Source organism: Dromaius novaehollandiae, chromosome Z (genome assembly GCF_036370855.1).
Source record: "Dromaius novaehollandiae isolate bDroNov1 chromosome Z, bDroNov1.hap1, whole genome shotgun sequence".
NCBI lineage: Eukaryota > Metazoa > Chordata > Aves > Casuariiformes > Dromaiidae > Dromaius > Dromaius novaehollandiae.
The window spans coordinates 24,411,788-24,430,044 of NC_088132.1; the positions used below are offsets into that span (position 1 = coordinate 24,411,788).

At 37.4% G+C, this 18,257-nt stretch overlaps 1 protein-coding gene across 3 annotated transcripts in view; it reads left to right on the top strand.

Moving 5' to 3' along the window:
* Positions 1-18,257, top strand: part of SMC5 (structural maintenance of chromosomes 5) — a 50,246-nt gene that overhangs the window by 12,819 nt on the left and 19,170 nt on the right. For all 3 annotated transcript variants that reach the window (XM_064502676.1, XM_064502678.1, XM_064502677.1), the window contains exons 7-16: positions 827-988; positions 5,969-6,040; positions 6,981-7,236; positions 8,371-8,525; positions 10,251-10,364; positions 11,527-11,621; positions 11,822-11,954; positions 14,058-14,231; positions 14,374-14,543; positions 17,627-17,750. In XM_064502676.1, the coding sequence (XP_064358746.1) occupies positions 827-988; positions 5,969-6,040; positions 6,981-7,236; positions 8,371-8,525; positions 10,251-10,364; positions 11,527-11,621; positions 11,822-11,954; positions 14,058-14,231; positions 14,374-14,543; positions 17,627-17,750 (1,455 nt within the window). The remainder of the gene's footprint in view (positions 1-826; positions 989-5,968; positions 6,041-6,980; positions 7,237-8,370; positions 8,526-10,250; positions 10,365-11,526; positions 11,622-11,821; positions 11,955-14,057; positions 14,232-14,373; positions 14,544-17,626; positions 17,751-18,257) is intronic.

Here is an 18,257-nt window from a genome sequence, read left to right on the forward strand (position 1 = left end):
GCACTTTAAAGCTTGAAATAATCCAGGCTTATGCTCTTCAGCCTGTAACAATTGTTGAACAACAAGTTCCTTTTTTTTTTTTCAGTCAGCTTAACACCAAAAAATTTGCCTGTTTCTCATAATGGTAGTAATGACTCTCTGAGCCTTAGCTAGTTTCTTCCAAAAACTCCTGTGTTCTTGGTGGTAGTAGTTCTTGTTCACTGCACTGGTTACCATCTTTTTCTTCTCAGGAATGCATCTCCAGTTCAGCTCCCGAGATAGTGACTTGCTTGGTATTTGTGGTGTATAAGTGGCCTTTCTTTTTTTTTCTTTTTTTTTCCTGCAAAGTTTTATTCCTGTCTCTCTCTCTTTAGTTTACTTCAGGGTTGTGTCTGTAACTGGCTCTAATCATCTGTTTAGCTCTTCCCTTCTCCTTCTTCTGAAGGTTTTTGTGGTTATTTGCCCCTTAGCTTCATGACTTCTGCGTAAGTAGTGCTCAAACTATAGAAAGAAGGGGCTAAAGAATTAGTCTTTCCACCTTGACCCAAGATGGACTTAGAGGCAAGGTAATTGCAGACAGATTGGCTGTTTCGTCTGCTACTTGAATGGCATATTATTTGAAAAGCATTAAATGTGTGTGTGTGGTTCATTGGGTACTAAATGATCTGTTTCTCTTCTGGTCATACTGATCAAGTAACAGGAGGATTATTTAAGTAGTCACTCTTATACTAGCTTTTGAATGAGATTTTCTCCCCAGACTCATGTACAATTAAATGAAGTGTTAGAGCAGTATCAAATCACATGGATTAGAAAACAAAATTATTATTTTGCTTGAAACTCTTGCAAGGAATATGAAAATGTTCGTCAGCAGCATGAAGAAGTGAAAAAAAGTCGTGACCAGGCCAAGGAAGAAGTGAAGAATCTGAAAGAAAGGCAGTCTCCAGTGACAAAAAAAATTCAAGAAATTGAAGAACATTATAAGAGTCTTGATACGAAAATCAGAGATAAGGTAGGTATTTTAAATTTCAAGTTAAAGTATTTAACATTCCAGGTGTTCTGCGTTCAGCTTTGTAAAGTTTAAAGCAGTAACATTTTTCTTTCTAGTGTGCCATGATGATGTTTTTAGAAGAAGTATTTTTGAAATACTCTTGGTTCTCTCTCACTTCTTTATGTCTCCGTCCCGTTAAAAGCAATAAAACTCAAGGAATGCATTTCTTAATAAACCTTTGATAGCCACTTTAAAAAGGCATTCTTGGCATTATTAGAGCAGGCATTTTAGAGTTTCTCTCCACAGAACCTTAAAAATCTTCAGGTACATCCTGTTACAGTTTCCCTAAATTAGATATTTATATTAAATTAATTGTGTGTTTTCATCTATTCTGTTTTTTCAGGTTGTGGGTACTCAGTATCTTCTAAAAATTTAGCCAATTTAGGCTGTTAGTTTAAGCTAAATAACAATTTTGGGGAGCCTAAATGCTTTCCTCTGACATTTAACCTCATTCTGTAAGTAGAGCATAATTTTTTAACAGAGAGTGATCCTCCATCAGTTGTGAATATTTTTGTAAATGATTTAAATGATTAACCTACCTATGCCTAACAGCTTAGTATCTGTTTTTGAATAGCTGTTCTCTCTAAGGATATGGAAAACTACAATTTCTGCCTGAGAAATACAGACAGAAGTACTGTGATTCTCTGCAGGATTTCAACTGTCCTGTACTAGGCGTACTATCCAGTTAGGCTGCAGAAATCGTGCCGTAGGGCACCAGCAGGCAATTTGTGATGGATAACCAAAGTTAACTGGTAACATGAGAATGTTTGCTGCAGTGAGTTCTGTTTGAAGGAAACTGTGGTCAGATTGAGTGACTCGGTGTGAAGACACCTGTAGAGGAGTGCTGTCATGGAGCAGCTTGTAGAATAAAGCTCTGAATCTTTGGCAGTTAGCAGTGCAGTGTGGGTTAATATACTCTTGATGTGCTTTTTGAAAAAAGACTGACTAGTAATCATGCAATATTGTACATACAAGCTGCTGCTAAAATGTCAGTCCAAATTATCTGGGTTTTTGTGCAGTTTTCTGTGAAACTGTGCTTTAGCAGATAAGCGTTCTCTAATAAAAGCAGCTTGTTGTTTGTATCACTGCAGTTTTTGTTCAGGTATGTGGTGTAAACCAAACCAGCAGATACTATTTACACTAGTACATTATTATTAAGAAAACTCCTTGCTAAATGGATCCTTTAAGAAGAAAACATGCAAGAATGTTTGAATTTTGTGCTCTACAGTAGCTTAAGATTTTATTATGCTATGATTCAAAATATCTAAACTTTTAAAATGTTGCAGTTCTATTAAAGTTTTTCTTTTTTTTCTTTTTTTTTTTTTTCTTTTTTTTTTTTTTCTTTTTTTTTTTTTTGAAGAGTAAATGTGCTCCCTTAGAGGGAAGTTAACAGCTGGAAGCTTGAGATTAATTTTCATAATGCAGTAAGGGCCTTCATGCTTGTTAAGTGCTAAGCTGTGTTTTCACAGCTTGGTATTATCCTGCTAGGGTTTAATCATATCTCTCATTTTTAATTAATGTTTTACTGATATATTTTTTTAAACAGGAAGGAATTCTGCTGTGAACCACTGTTTCCACAATTTATAGAAGTATTGGGCTATATTAATGCAAAAGTTATGTTCTGTTTGTGTGAGAAACCTAGAAAAAGTAAGCATTTTAGTTTTAATGTGCAGAGCACATGCCCAGAATAGATTATTTGCTAGAAAATTATGGAAGCAAAATTGGAGGATGTGCTAGTTGATCTGCCTGAATGCTTGAATCAACATGTTTCTTTGCAGAATTCAAACTTGTGAATTCAGACTCTGATACACTAAACATTCCCAAGGTTAACTTTATGCCAAAGTGGTGTCTAGTTTGGGCTCAGAGAATGAATTAGGAGCATTTGCTTTTCCTGAAGAACTTGTGTAGAGTTCCAAATCTTGACATAGCGAAGAGAGACTTAAGACAATACGCTGTATGCCTGGTTATGCCATGGATGTTTGAATTACATCAGACATGTTATCAAGATGTTCAGATTAATTACGTATCTTCCTTTGGTTTTTTTTTCTGTTAACAGATATCCTTAAGATATATAAACAACTGTCTATTAATCTAGGTAGACTCTATTAGTTCTTGATATTATTACAGATTAGTATGTTACAGGCATATTGTTACTCTCTGGACTTTTGTGCCAGTAGCTCTTTTTTGGGTATTGAAACCCTCACACACACCTTTTTTTGTTGGTCTGTGAAAACGGAGTTCTTTATTGAAGGCAGAATGTGCGCTGTTTGCACTATCATGAGACAATTTTTAATCTAAGGCAAGACTTCAAGGCTTTTAAATACCATACCTTCAAATTGCCTAGATTGCCACTTCTTCAGAGGTTTTTCATTTCTTCAGATACACTGCTCGAATTTACTGGAACTTAAAAATCGATCTCATTAGTTGCAAACATTGGAGTATGTCACAGATAGTTATGCTATGACCAGCATGAGTTGATTAATGCGTGATTCGATTATGAAAGAAGTATAACTCTGTCATTGGCACAAGAGTTGTTTTTTAAGTCTACTTTCAGTTTGGCATTAAGTGTAAGCAGTTTAGCATTAGAAGTCCTCTCTGTTTCAGACACAGAGACCTGTAGGTAATGCAACTTTCTTCAGGCCCTTTGGTCCAGGCTTATATCAGTTATCAAATAACTATAAACCTGACTGCTTCTTGAGATCTTACTCTTTGCTGGAGGACATATATGTGAGAACAGAGATAAGCCACCTCTTCAGTATGTCTTGGTTGGGTTTTATTGGCAAAGTGCCAGGTACTCTTACAGATTTTGGCTGCGAGGAGCCAGACTGAAGGTAAAGGCAGTATTAAACCTAGGAAGAAGTTAATGCATCCAGAGACCATGTGGCAATTTCTGTTGTCCCTCTCTGTTTTAAAACCCTTTTAAGCATTTGGTTAGGTTAAGGAAAGCTAGTAAAACTTTGTGCTTTGGATGCCAGGGATGTTCTGAAGAAAGAGAAGTATGCCCATTTTGCAGGAAGAGGGTGATAACGGTAAGATTTCAGGAGAGAAGCCTAGAATAGTTCCCCCTGCAGGCTCCTCGAAGGCATTTGCACAGAATGGACTACTTAATGCTATTTTGAGTAGTATTTGTCAGTGTAAAACAGTGTATTGTGGTTGTACCATCAAAAACGTAAAAGCAATCCCTGTTGTTAGACTGTGTCTTGTAAGGTTGGTACATATAAATATATGATAACTGGGAAATTGAATTCCACTTCTTTCCTACTATGCTGACTTTGAGAGCTTTCAGAGTTGTTTTCTGAGCATTTTGCAGCTGACTGTTTCCCAGGAGAGACATTCCTCTTGAGAATGCCTGCCTGAGGTCTTTGGAGAGAGCATCATGGATTCAATACTGTATTGCAGTCAACTGCAAGATCAAGGTTTACTGTTTCATGTTGTCATCATGCAGGTAACTGCAGAGTCAGGGTCTTAAATTTGTATGCATCTTTTAGGTTGTGAGAGGGGAAAGATTCTGCATAATTTTATTATTTTCTCTATTCTTGATGCATCATAGCTTTTGCACTGTGACTCTTTGTAGGAAGAAATTCCTTCCAGTGAAAATCCTGTTTTTTTTTTTTTTTTAAGGTCTGCGCTGGAATTTAATGAAAGTGCTTCCATCCCTCTGCTGTCTTGCACTACTCTGCTTATATTATGTTTTCAGCTCTGGCGGTTCGTGGAAGGAGAAATTAAACTTGTAGAGAAAGCACAGTACACTTCCACTGTGTGATCATACTCCCAAAGTGTTTATCCAGTCTGTAATTAGTAGCTTTTTCTGACTAATTTTTCCAGATGAGATTCTTTCAGACTTATTAATTTTAGCTGCACTGCAATTTAGTTCTTTTAATGTGGCAATAAGAGAGTGTAAGAAGTCTAGATGTTGCCAAGTTCTTTTCTTCCCCTCTCACTGCACTTTCCAGGTAGCCTCTTGAGGCAGAGAGATTTCATAGGCCTTCCCAGCTCCTACTCATTTGCTTTCTCCATAGAGGAGGTCCTATCACAGAGACAGGTGGTAAAAAGGATGACAGGCAATGGACACAAGCTGGAAAATGGGAAGTCCTGATTAGATGATAGGGTTTTTAAAAAAAAAAAAAAAAAAATGAGGGTGGTCGAATAGTGGAACAAGTTGTCCAAAGAGGTAATGAAACCTCCATCTTTGGAGGTGTTCTGGGCTTGACTGAGCAAGTGTCTGGGTAGCCAGATCTAGAAAGACCTACTTTGAGCAGGATGTTGGACTGGATTAGCTCCCTTCCAGTCTAAATTGTTCTATGATTCTGTGGAAGCTGAACAGGATAGGGAAAGAGTAGCAACACTGGTGCCTATGCATCAGCCAGCAAGTTGTCGTGCTCAGCTGTGTAGGCTTATAGCTCTAGCATGATGAGCCCCAGAGGTAAGATGACCTTGACAAATGCTGTTTTGCCTCTTCCTGGGCCTAGCAAGTTATACTTTTCTTTCTCTAAGATCATGGTAAAATTACAGTTCGGCTGTAAACTTTCTGTGGTAAAGTTGGTTTGGAAAGAGAGACGAGCATTTTGAAGTTTAAGGATCTAACTAATAACACTGTTATTGAAATCAAGGGTGGAGTTACTTTCATTTCAGACTGGGTTATGAGCCTTCCTTTATCTGTCATGTCTGAGTTTGCAGAGTTGTTGTGGATGTTGCGCTGTTGCGAACAGATTAAAAGCGAATATTCAGCTTTTCACAAATTTCCGAAGATGCATATGTTACAGATACAAGTAGGATTAATAAGAAGCTGATGAGTAGGCTTTTGTCAGTAGTGAGCTGTGGAGTAAGTGCTTAGTTATGCATGTATAGAATGTCCTTAAAAATATGACTGGCTGCTTTTTACAAATATAGCTGTAACTGAATTTATACAACTGTCTAATTTAAATATGTCGTTGTATGCAGGCTGCTGAAATCAAAGACACTTCTCAAAAATGTAAACAAAAGCAAGATGCTTTGGAGAAGAAAGATAAACAAGTAAGAGTCTTGATCAGTATGACTTTTTTGGTGCTTCTTTGCTAATGTATTAATTCAATACTGGCTATATTGCATGCTGCATTCAGGTAGAGTGCTAATCCTTAAATTCTGTAGTGAGATATATATATATATGTTTTGTCTGCTGTTCTGTCACTGGAGAGGGAGATCTCTCTGGAGAGGTGGAAGGGCTTTGAACCACTGCGCTCCCTCCAGTATGCAATGAATCTTTGCATCTTCTGGGCAAAACAGAAGTACCCTGGCAATATAATGCTTATTAGTAAAATAGGGTATTACTAAGGGGCAGGTTTATGCTCTGTAAAATCATTTACCTTGATGCAATAAACTTTCAAAATAGACAGTATTTATATGTACTATGTATTTACAAGCTTTCCTTCTGGCAACTATCGTGATGGGAAAGCTACAGCCACTATAGTGCAGTAATGCACTCAGCATTAGACATTCCCTCAAATATTTTATATGAGAGGCTAGAGCTGTTCTTCCGTTAACTGAGAGTATGCATCCAGCATTTTTTAAAAACACAGTGCAAAAAGGTGCTGCAAAACTGAGTTACTAATCTTCACCTGAGTACTCAGTCAAGAAATGTCAGAGTTAAACACAAGGGGGCAGAGTTAAAGTTGCATGTTCTGTTTTGCGCTTCAGGTTGTATGCCGTCTTAGACTAACTTTGAAATGCGTTAAAGGAGTTCTTAAGCTTCTGGTTATGTAAAAATAAAGGAACTTTATTTAAAGGCTTGATTGTAGTTTTACTTAAACAGTCTAAATCTTAACAAAATCTTGTCAGTTCTTAAACTGGCACTAGAACAGCCTGTTACAGTTTTAATGCACAGCTACATCAGCATTTACTGCCTGTTTCTTTGATGTCTTGTCTTAAGTTTTGTATACTAAACTCCTTTAATGTTGGAAATATTCAACGTTCTTAGATTGAAGAGATTAATCAAGCTTTGAGAATAAAAAAAGATGAAGAAATGGACAGACAGAAAAAAATACACAACACTCGTAAGATGATAGAGGACTGGCAGAATGAGCTCAACACAATGGGTGTCTGTGAGAATCTTCAGCCGCAAATTGATGCTGTTAACACTGAGCTGAAACATTTGCAAGAAGAAAGGGCAAATATTGATAGTGATGTTAGTGATCTAAGAACAGAGAAAATTAACCAAGAGAGGGACAAGAAAAGTAAGTCTCTTGTTGTTTGTTTCTTTGTTTTAAACCATTCTTACAGAACCTACTTGCTGTCCTGCTGTAGTGAAATAATTTCTGAAATGGTTACTGCAAGCCTCATAATTATATTTATCTTAAATGTATAGCGGTTTTCTTTGCTGTTATCAGTTTTATTAAAAGGAACATAAATAGCTTAGTGAGTAAGGAGACTGCTTTGCCAATTGCATTTTTTCTATGATTAAATGAAGCTGGATTCTTGTTAGCAGGAGGCAGAATAGTGAAGCCAGTGCAGTTACTTTTGAAGATACGGTGTTTAAAATGATCTTTTCAGCAGGACATTAGCAACTCTTCCTCCTTTTGTCCTTTTTAGGTGAACTTCAGCTAACCTTAATTATGTTATGTTCCTTTGTGTTAGCCTAGGATTTCCCCTTTTTTTTTTCTTTTTTTGAAGAAACAAAATAAAAAATGATAGCTTAGTGGTTTTTTGGGTATTGTACTTGTTTCTTGATGAATGCACATGCCCATCTCTCTGGCACTTGGTGTGTCATATAGTCCAGACACCCTTAAGATACCTGCTTGAGTGTATGTCTGATGCACCTCAAGAAGAAACTGAAATATAGAAAGACCAAGTGACTTGCTTAGAGAGGAAAGATTATATATTTTTTTTTCTGAATGGGTAGAAAGTATTTAATTTCCTTTCTCCTGAGTAGCAAATCCTTTCTTGCCCAGTCTGCTGTTGCACCTTCATATTTCTGCAAACATGAAATAAACCCCAGAAATTTCTTACTGTACTCGCTGCCTCTTTCTCCTCAGGGCATTTTTAGTTTTAAATATAAAGGTAGAACCAGGTTTGAAGAGAGATGCTTCTAGGACTAAATGTATGTGATCTTTACTATAAATAAGTGCTGTACCACCACATTTGGTTATGCTTTGAGTAAAGCTTCATTTTATTCTAGTATTTAAGCTTTGATTAGTTCTTCACATTGCTTTAGAATAAGTGGTATCTTGATTGTGGGAAGATAAACTCTTAATTCTTATAATCTCCTATTAACCTTATCGCTGGAGTAGTGTAGTCACTAAATACTGGAAAATGCTAAGTATATTGTGTATTTATATGCACTCTGTTTAAGAAACTGTCTTAAATTACAGGAATAACTGATTGCATTGTAGAACTTGATAATATAATGAATATGAAGGAAGAGAAGCTTAAAGGGAGATTCCGAGACACACACTCTGCTCTTATGTGGCTGAGAAAGAACACAGACAAGTTTAAAAAAAATGTTTGTGAACCCATGATGCTTGCAGTAAGAAAATTTACTTGTATACATACTAACCAGTTAATATGTGTAATTTCTTTTTCTTTATGCTTTTCAAGAGTGTCTGCTACATATTTTTAAATTAGCTGCCAATTACATACAGTATACATGAGCATACTGAACTATTTTTAATTGCAGTTCTGTAAGCAATGTATTAATACACAGCATTGAGTAAGATGGGGTGGGTTTTTCCCCCTCCAGTGAGCTGTCCTTTCTCAAGGTGCCAATTGCAGATTTCCTCTAAGGTACATCCCATTACTGAGGCTTAAGTGGCTTCTTAAAAAAGCAGTGGTAGTTGCAGTTGAACTCCCCCCTCTTAGCACCAGCTGCTCAGCAGAGGTTACAAGATGTCACTGCGATCCCCAGGTGTTTTTGTAGCTTGCTTTGCACAACTAGCTCCAGGCACAGAAACACTTAATCTATCCTTTGCTTCGTTTTGTTTTTTTTGTTGTTTTGACAGTCTGTACTCTCTGAGAACAGCAGGACTAAATTTTCAGAGACTAATGGTTTTCTAGAGCATTCTTCCACCGTTATCCCAGCCACATATGAACTGTCCTCCATATGATGTGAAGAGGAGGAAGAACTCTAGTGTGCTTCTCCTCTTCCTCTTCAGAACTGCAAGTTTATTTTAGTAGTGTATTTTGAGAATTGAAATTTATTGAACGTTGAGAATTATATATCAATTCCTATAGTTTGTAGGAATGCCGTATGCTTTCTGCTGCATGCAGAATTTATGTGTTCTAGAGCTGTATATGCTGTAGAAGCATTCAAAATAGCTTTTAGTTAGTCAGTGTAAAATACAAAGTATTTCCTCTTATTACCAGGATTTCCCATTTCTTCCTGAAAGACCATATCAAGTTAATTATACAAATACCTTTGTCTGATGGCCTTTGCTTTTTCTTTTAGGCCTTGTTAACCTCTGTAACATCCACAGATGTCTGAATTCGTTTTCTATGGTATAATGTAAATTAGTCTCATTTATTTATAAATTCCAGTTTTAGAAGTGTGAGTAAGTGTATCCAGCCTTTGGCTAACTCTAGGTTATGAAATTGTGCAGTTCTGTGTAATTTTGTCTTCATACTTCACAGATAGAGACATAATACAAGTCAACTGCTGTATTTTAACATTTTATTGAGATATGAAATCTTCATCCATCTTAAATTGTGGATCTTTTTTAAGAATTAAAAGAGAATTCAGTCTGGCTGTGTTGTTACAGGGCTCCACAATTCTGTATTCATATTTATTGGTATTCACTGTGTCCAAGTCAAAGGGAACTACATGTGAAAGCTTCAGAAATGTGGAGTTTTCTAGATTTCTATATAGTCTAGTTGTTTCTAAGCAGTGAGATAGGCTTAGTAGTGCAGGAGCAGAGCCAGTAGAGATGAGATGGTGGCAGTTGCAATTATAAGGCTAAGACAGAGGAAAAGGAGGAGGTTACATGGTGGAGACAGTGGTAGCTCCAGGAACGCTGAGAAACATATGGATGGCTAAAAAGTGAGCACAGTGAGGTGTGAGATTGCTGGTTTCCTTCAGAGACGATTGGTTGCAAAATGGTTGGGAATATGTCTTTAAAGACATTTAAACTTTGTCTTTGTTTTCATTAAACATAGGTCTGGATGTCATCTGACTGCTTAAAATGTTGAGGGGGTTAAGTACAATTGTATGAAATCAGGCTCTCTTCATTACCTTTCTTTATCTTTTTTAAATGAGCAGATCAACATGAAAGACAACAGACATGCTAAATATGTTGAAAATCACATTTCTTCAAATGACATGAGGGCTTTCGTTTTTGAGAGCCAGGAAGATATGGAAATGTTTCTTCTTGAGGCAAGTAGTCACAGATTTTAAAAACTGATTAAAACTGGTATAGGAGCCCTATAGTTTGGGGTCTGTGTTTACTAAGTAACTTTGTTTTTAATAGGTTTTCTAGATAAGATCAGCATAATAGCTAATACAAGGTAGTCAAAGGCTTTCTTCTGCTTTAATTATAAGCAAGATTTTTCAAAGTTTAGACCAACTGGAGGCATCAGGAATACGAGGAATAATTTTCCTTTTAGAAATACTTTTGTTTGGCTTGACAAGGCAACAATTGCTGAGGAGAAAATACTTTGCACAAAAATATGACAAACCCAGGAAACTGCTAATTAAGTACCAGGCATTTCCAGTGCCTTCTGACTAAAGAGAGGAGAGGACATCTTTCGGAGAAGACAGTGGTCCAAGCAGGAAATCAGAATTGTTTTTTCCTAATGCTGCTCTTTCCTGGAGTGATGAGGAAGTGCAGATTATTCCGTTTGACAGACAGAGAGATGACTTAGAGGAAGAAAGCTACAAGATACAGCGTTAGCTGTCATAGCACTTCCCAAATGCTGTCCACAGGAATAGTGTAATTAATGACAAACTATTCTGCATTTTTCAAAGACCTATCTGCCCTTCGCAAAAGCTAGTCATAATTATGTAAGTGAACCATAGTGTTGTAATCTGAGGTTTTGGGGGCTCATCTTGCCGCCGTTATTGTGGAACCCAGTGCAAGGCTGCTTTAAAAGGACGAACTGCTCTGTCATGTGTATCTTCCATTTTTTCTGCCTCTGTAGCTACTGATCTGCTGGTTTTTGTGCAGACTCACCATACAGCCTGAAAGAGAGAGGGCTTCCTTATTACATCCATGCAGATTAGCATCCATCTTAGCTACTTATTTTGAGCACCAGGCTGCAGATTTCTTTGTTTTGCTTTTATTTTTACTAATATACAGCTTTTATTTTTACTAATATACAGTATTTTCATGTATCAGTATTAACTGAGGTTGGCTTTCAGAGAACTCAGTTGTATCTGAACCAGCCTGGATTTTTGTGACTTCTTATACGGCTTAAATCAGTTTAAAATAAATTATGATTCTATGGAATGCCTCTTCAATAAGTATTTTATTTTCATGTAGTGATTTCTTTTCTACTCTTTTTTTTTAACCAAATTATCTAATGTAATCTATATTTAGATGCGCGATCATCGGAAGCTAAAAGTGAATGCTGTGTGTGCGCCTACTGAATCGTGTGCTGAAAACATACCTTCAAGACCTATTGAAGAATTACAGTACGTATCAGATTACTTGGTGGAGAGTGGTTTTAAGTATAATATTTTGTTGTCACTGCTATGTATTAGGATTTTCTTTGCAAATCAAATTATTACTAATTTAGTTCAGGATTAGTGGGAATTTTTTCGACCCTTCAGTAACTTCAGCTTCCTTGTCTACCAAATTTTATTTGTGATATTCACTTTTTTCTCCTCTTTAGCCGATATGGATTTTTCTCATATTTACGAGAGTTATTTGATGCTCCTCGTCCTGTGATGAGTTACCTTTGCTCCCAGTATCGTGTTCATGATGTCCCTGTGGGAACAGAGAAGACCAAAAACATGATTGAAAGGGTGAGATGTCCTAAATAGCACAAACACACCTATGTTCTAGAGTTTTGTTTAGGAAATTCTTTGGCAGGGTAACATGGAGAGAGCAATAAATTAGGGCCTTTTATTTGCATTTTTGAAATGAGAACAGTTCGTTATACGCAAACGTTTTACAAGACATCTTAACAAATCCAGCTAATCTAATGCAGTGCTTCACAGGAAATTAAATATTTCTTTGATCTGCATGCACTCCAAGTCAATCATATGAAGTTGCTTTATTATAATAAAAGCACTGGGCATGTTTTATAGCTTGGACATTTTAAAGTGCCTGAAATATTCTGGGCAAAGTTCTAATAAAACAGTTAATAGTTTATGACAGTGCCAACCTGAAAAACTGGAAAAGAATATTTTCTGGACAAGGGGAAGAAACTCCAGATTTTTTTCCTGCCCTTTTTTTCTGTGTAGTGTTTAGAGCAACAATTACAGAGGGTTTTTTTCTGCATAAGTTGTTCCATTTCTGACCAATTCTGCTGTATAACTTCAGTTATGAGTTAATGTGATAAATACTATATAAAAACTTTTGAATTCTTAGAAACAGGCTAAGAGCTCCCAGTAGGTACCCTGCTTTCTTCTGGGCCCTTGAGAGCTAGTCATCGCCGGGTTACAGTGGGTGATGTCCATGACAGATGTCAACTTAAGTCCGTATTCACCTCTGTCTATACTGGACAGCTGCTGTCTATCTTGCACAGAGAGTGAACTCTCCCAAGTGGAAGAGGGCTCTCTGAGAAGAACATAACATGAGTTGTGCATTTGAGAAACTGTTCCTCCTTCTTGCCTTCTGTTTCTCATGCTGTAAGAATGAGGAAGAGCAAACTAAAACTGGAGAGAGTGCTAGATGAAAATGCTTTTCTTTTTGGGAGGAAAAAGCCAATCTAAGCATTTTTTTCTTAGAACTGCGATTCTTTCAGCACTGTCTGTTTATCACATGATAAAGCAGAAGCCTGTATAGGTCTTTGAGTTATATTTTGTGGACCATTCAAAAGTACTCCTTAGACACCCCATTCTTTTCAGAGCTCAGTGGGCAGCAAGTAGAAAATCACTGATCTAGAGGAAGGATAAACCCCTATTCTGAATGTTTTGGGCATGGCACTTTCTCAGTGCTGTTGTGTGAATTTTTTTCTTTTAGCTTTTACTCTTTTTGTTGAAGAACGCATTGTTTGCAACATTTTGTTTCAAACCTGTCAGAGAAAGCTTTAGCGTAATGGAGAGCTGTTTTCATAAAGCTGAGTGTGTGGAAAGAGTCCCGGGATGGAAATGTCCTCAACTTCAGTGTGAGCTGTAGAGCAAAGCAAAAGCCATTAAACACAACTGGGTTTGGGGTTCCTGGGTCCAGGAACCAAATCAGCAGAATATTGCTGGTGCTGGGTAGATAATCTGAAGAAAAGTCATTAGTCAAATTTGCTTTGTCTTATGAAGTCTTTTTACTCTTCCCAATTTAATGAAGAGTTTACATCCTTCTGAAGTACTGCAGTACTTTGGATTATGATAAATGTTTGTTATTTATAATATTTAAAATAGTTTAAAAATAGTAAGTAAAATGTTTCATATTTCGTACTTTTTCCTGCAGATACAGTTGCTTAAACAAAGTTTATGCTTTACAGCTTACCTTACAGTTTAATGCATTCATTTTTTAAGTACTTTTGGTTCTTCTCTACACAGGCTACCTCTGCATGTCATACATCTAGACCCAGTGAAATTCTTGTTCGTGAATACATATTAGTAGGTCTTACCAAGGCCTATATCTGTAATATTCTTAAAGAAAACAGTAAAACCCTGTGATAGGGTTAGAAGTAACTCATTCATCAGAGTAATCAGAAGCTGTTTAATTGTTTATGGTAATATATTCTGTGGGACAGTATCTTAACAGTTTTCTGCTTACTGACCTAAATTACAAGTATAGTGATGCATTAAACTTTTCATCAGCTTTTTGCAAAGGCATGTTAGCAAATCAGAAACTTATGTAATCTTAAATTCTTTACTCTGGATTGCAACTAGTTTATTTTTTGTTCTGAAAAGCATTGCCTTCAGTAAGGCTTTTGTCAGATGAATGTTTTGTTTGTTTTTTAGGTCATACAAGAAACCAAATTTAAGCAAATCTACACAGCAGAAGAAAAATATATTGTTAAAGTATCTGCTTATACAAACCAAACTCTCTCTAGCAACACATCCCTGCGGGCAGCACAGTTTCTCTCTATTTCAGTGGATACAGATGAAAGAAGACAGTTGGAAAGCCAGCAACAGGTAGAACTTTATTCTGGTGTTGTGTATGATGTGAACTACTACCAACTTTACTGCCTAATAAGCACAGCCTGTTTGCATGTATTAGGATGGTATTAATAAAGTAAGAATGCTAATGGTGTGTTTTCTAACTCTTTCATTTCAGGAAATTAATAGTACGCTAAAATCATTGGATATTCAGTTGACTACATTGTTTGAAAGGCAGAAACATCTAGAACGAAGAGACAATGAACTCAGGCAACAGAAGAAGGAGCTTTTAGAGAGAGGAAACAAAAGAAAACAGCTGGAATCAAAAATTGCTGTGAAGCATGACAGGTAGGATTTTGGACAAATCATATTGTATATGAGACAAGAACAGTTTTAATAACAAATGTGTATTGGCTTCTTCCTGCTGTGGTGTGCTTTTACTCTTATTCAGTAAGCAGTAGTTGAGCTTCAGATACATGTGATGATCAAGATAAAGAGGCTGTTTAGAAATTGAGAAACCATATACAACAAATTCAGAAACCAACATCCTAGACAGATTACTGTAATAATCACAGAACTCCAGTGAGACATCACTGCATTCATGTACTTAGACATTACTGTAGTCTTTTATCTTCATAGCACATATCTAAATGACACCATAAAGTGCACAGACAGTACTAAGAAAGAAAGCTGGACACTGACTATCCACAGTACTTAAGTGTTACCTTCTTTTCTGGCTTTTTGGTGCTCTGCAATTAGTTCACTACTTTGTCATGAGGCAAGGCCTCGGCATGATTCAAAAGACACCTCACTTCAGATCACACTCGCAAAAGGTGGTATGGATAGACACCCCCAGATATCACTCCCTCCACCCTATACGATTCTCCAGCACTGTCCCAGCAGACTGTACCCTCAAGCACTCCTGTATGTTCTCGTTGTGCACTTGTTTTTGTTCAGTAAAAGCATGATGATGGTCCTTGCATGCACAGCTGTTGTGTTACTTCTGGGGTATTAAAAAAAAAAAAAAAAAAGGAAAGAATACCCCCTACCCCCTGAAAAAGCCCTAGGGCTGTAGGAGTTACAAGAAGGCAGTCTGCTGTGAAGAGAGGTAGCCTCAAACAGTGTGGATGCAAGCTTAGTGTCAAAGCCTATTGCTTACTTTGTGATCTCTTAGGGATATAAATATACTTGTTCTTGGTGTTGTTGCATTGTTTTACAAGAATACTGTTTGAAGGCAGGAGAGAGATGGACCCTCTACCTAAACTGTCTCAATATTGATTAAGTCTTCTGCCTGAAAGACATGATTCCATTCCTTTTAATTTTGAAGCAAGGGAAAGAATGCTGACACAATTACAGAGAAGGCTCTTACGAGCTGTGTTGTATAATGTGGATGTTTTTCTTTAGACATAGAAATGAGATAAATACTCCTTGCAGTGAATATAACCATTCTGAGACATAATACATTTCTATTTCATATATCAGAATTTCTTAATAAAGTTGGACATAATTTTGAAGTTAATATTCAATGGTAGAATCACTCAGGTTGGAAGGGACTTCAGGAGCTCTTTAGTCCAACCACCTGCTCAAAGTAGGGTCAGCACTGAATTCAGACCAGGTTGCTCAGGGCTTTATCCTGCCTCATTTTGCAAACCTCTGTGGAGACTGCACAGCCTCTTTGGACAACCTGTTCTACTGCTCAACTGTCCTCATGGGGGAAAAAGTGTCTCTAGACGTCTAGTTTGGAGCTGTCTTGTTTCCACTTATGCTCATTGTCTCTCGTCCTTCTACCATGCACCTCCTTAAGGAGCCTGCCTCTATTCCATCTATGACTTCCTCATGGATATTTGTGGGGGTTGCTATTAGGTTGGCCCCTTTAAGCCACCTCTTCTCCACGCTGAACAAGCTGAGCTCTCTCAGCTTCTCCTCACAGGACCCGTGTTCCAGCCTTCCACTGTCTTGGTGGCCCATCGCTGAAATTGCTGCAGTTTTTCAGCATCTACTAATGTATTTGGCGAGGGGCAAAATGGACTCAGTATCTAGATGCAGTCTAATGAGTGTGAAGCAGAGGGGATAATCACTTTCCTCAACCTGCTGGCTGTGCTTCTGTTCATACAGCCCAGGTTGCTCTTGGTGCTTGTCACTGCCAGGGCACGCTACTGGCTCCTGTTCAGCTTGCTCCCCACCAGGATCCTAGCTCCTTCCTGGCAGAACTGCTCTCCAACCAGTCTGTCCCCAGCCTGTGTCGTTGCCAAGGGCTCTTCCTTTGCAGTGGAAGCACTCTGCATTTCTTCTGCATTTGTCCTTGCTGAATTTCATCAAGTTCCTGGTGACTCATTCCTCTCACCTGACCAAATGCCTCTGAATGGCAACTCAAATGGTCCCACAATTTGGTGTCAAGTGCAGACTTAATGAGAGTGCCCTTCATCCCCTCCTCAAGGTTACTCACTGACAGAGATGTTGAACAGGTCTCAGGATAGACCCCTGGGGCATCCCACTTGATGCTGGCCTCCAGGCACAGTACAACCCATTAGTGATGAACTGAACCCATTAATAATGTCTGAACACAATGCTCAAACCAGTCTTTTACCCATTTAGTTGTCAGCCCATACAGGTTGTAGCATGTGAACTTGGATGCAAGAATATTGTAGGAGAATATGTCAAAACCTTGCTAAAATTGAGGTAAATAACATATGCTGTCCATCGACAAGTCCAGATGTTTTATCATAAAAGGCAATCAGGTTGATCAGGCATGATTTACTCTTGGTAAATCCTTGCTGGCTGTTCCTGATCAGCTCTCCCTCATGTGCCTAGAATTGTTTTCCAGGGGGACTTGCTCCATAATTTTCCCAGGGCTTGAAGTGAGGCTGACTGGTCTGTAGTTTCCTGGATTATGCTTTTGGCCTTTTTTGAAGATCTCCAGATGCTTTGCATCTCCCTGAAGAGCACAATTATTTAACTTGAAGTTCTCCATAATTATATGTATTTGAGATTTAGAATGAGTGAAAATTCTAGTTTTCTGCAGTGAGCAGTAGCTAAGAACACAGTTATTTCTTACTAATATATATAGCAAGAATTAAGCAAACCTCCTTAACTGTGCCATGTTGTATTGTTTCAAGGAGGTAGAAAAAGAAGAAAAATGTCATCTTTGCACTGATTTGTTTTTTAAAAATCTGAAATTAACAGAAGTAAGGTATTGTGGTTGCTGAGTCACCACACTCGGCCAAAATTTGGTTTTCTTTAGTTATGCTTTTTGTGTTTTCTGAATTTCTTAGATTTAAAATGCATTCCTCTAATATGTCTGAAATGTTTCAAAATGAAAATTCCACTTCTTGCTAGTGGATGGTTTATCACAAATGAAATTAAGAATTTTGGTATTTCTGTAATATCTTTTTTTAAAGTCAGGATTAATAATATATTGGTTCTTCCCGTAGTTTAAGACAGATGGAACAAGATGCTATCAATCTAGAAGAGGAGTCTCAACAAGCGAATATGAAGATCAAAGAAATAAATGTCCAAAAAGCAAGGCTTGTTACAGAATTAATGCATCTCATAAAGGTGTGGGTTTTTTTGTTTGTTTTGAGAAGTGTACCCTTGTTGTGAAAAGACCAATTCTTGTAACATAACTAGGAGGCATGCAAAATTTAGCTATGTTAATGTAAATATTAATGAGCTGACTTGAAGATACAGTTCTTTAAAAGCCTTTCCGAACTTGTTCATCTGTTGTTAACTCAATTTGTATAGTACTTGTTTCCTTTGATTTACGCTTTCACTCATTGAAGTCTTCTGGTCCATGGAGTGATCCAGTAAATACAAGCGTGAACTGTGTAACTATTTCAATCTATACATTTTCAGAATACTTCATTTCTGTACACCCTTACTTCGTCTTGGCTCATCATCTCCATTTCTTTGCTTCTATTAGAAAAAGATGGGAAAAGGACTCAGGTCTTAGGCTTCAGCATCACGAGTGACATTGTTGTATGTATGTTTGTATGTCTGTCTGTCTGTCTTTTTTAACTCAACCTCCACTGCCCCCACTGCCAAAAAACTAAAAATAAAAAACAA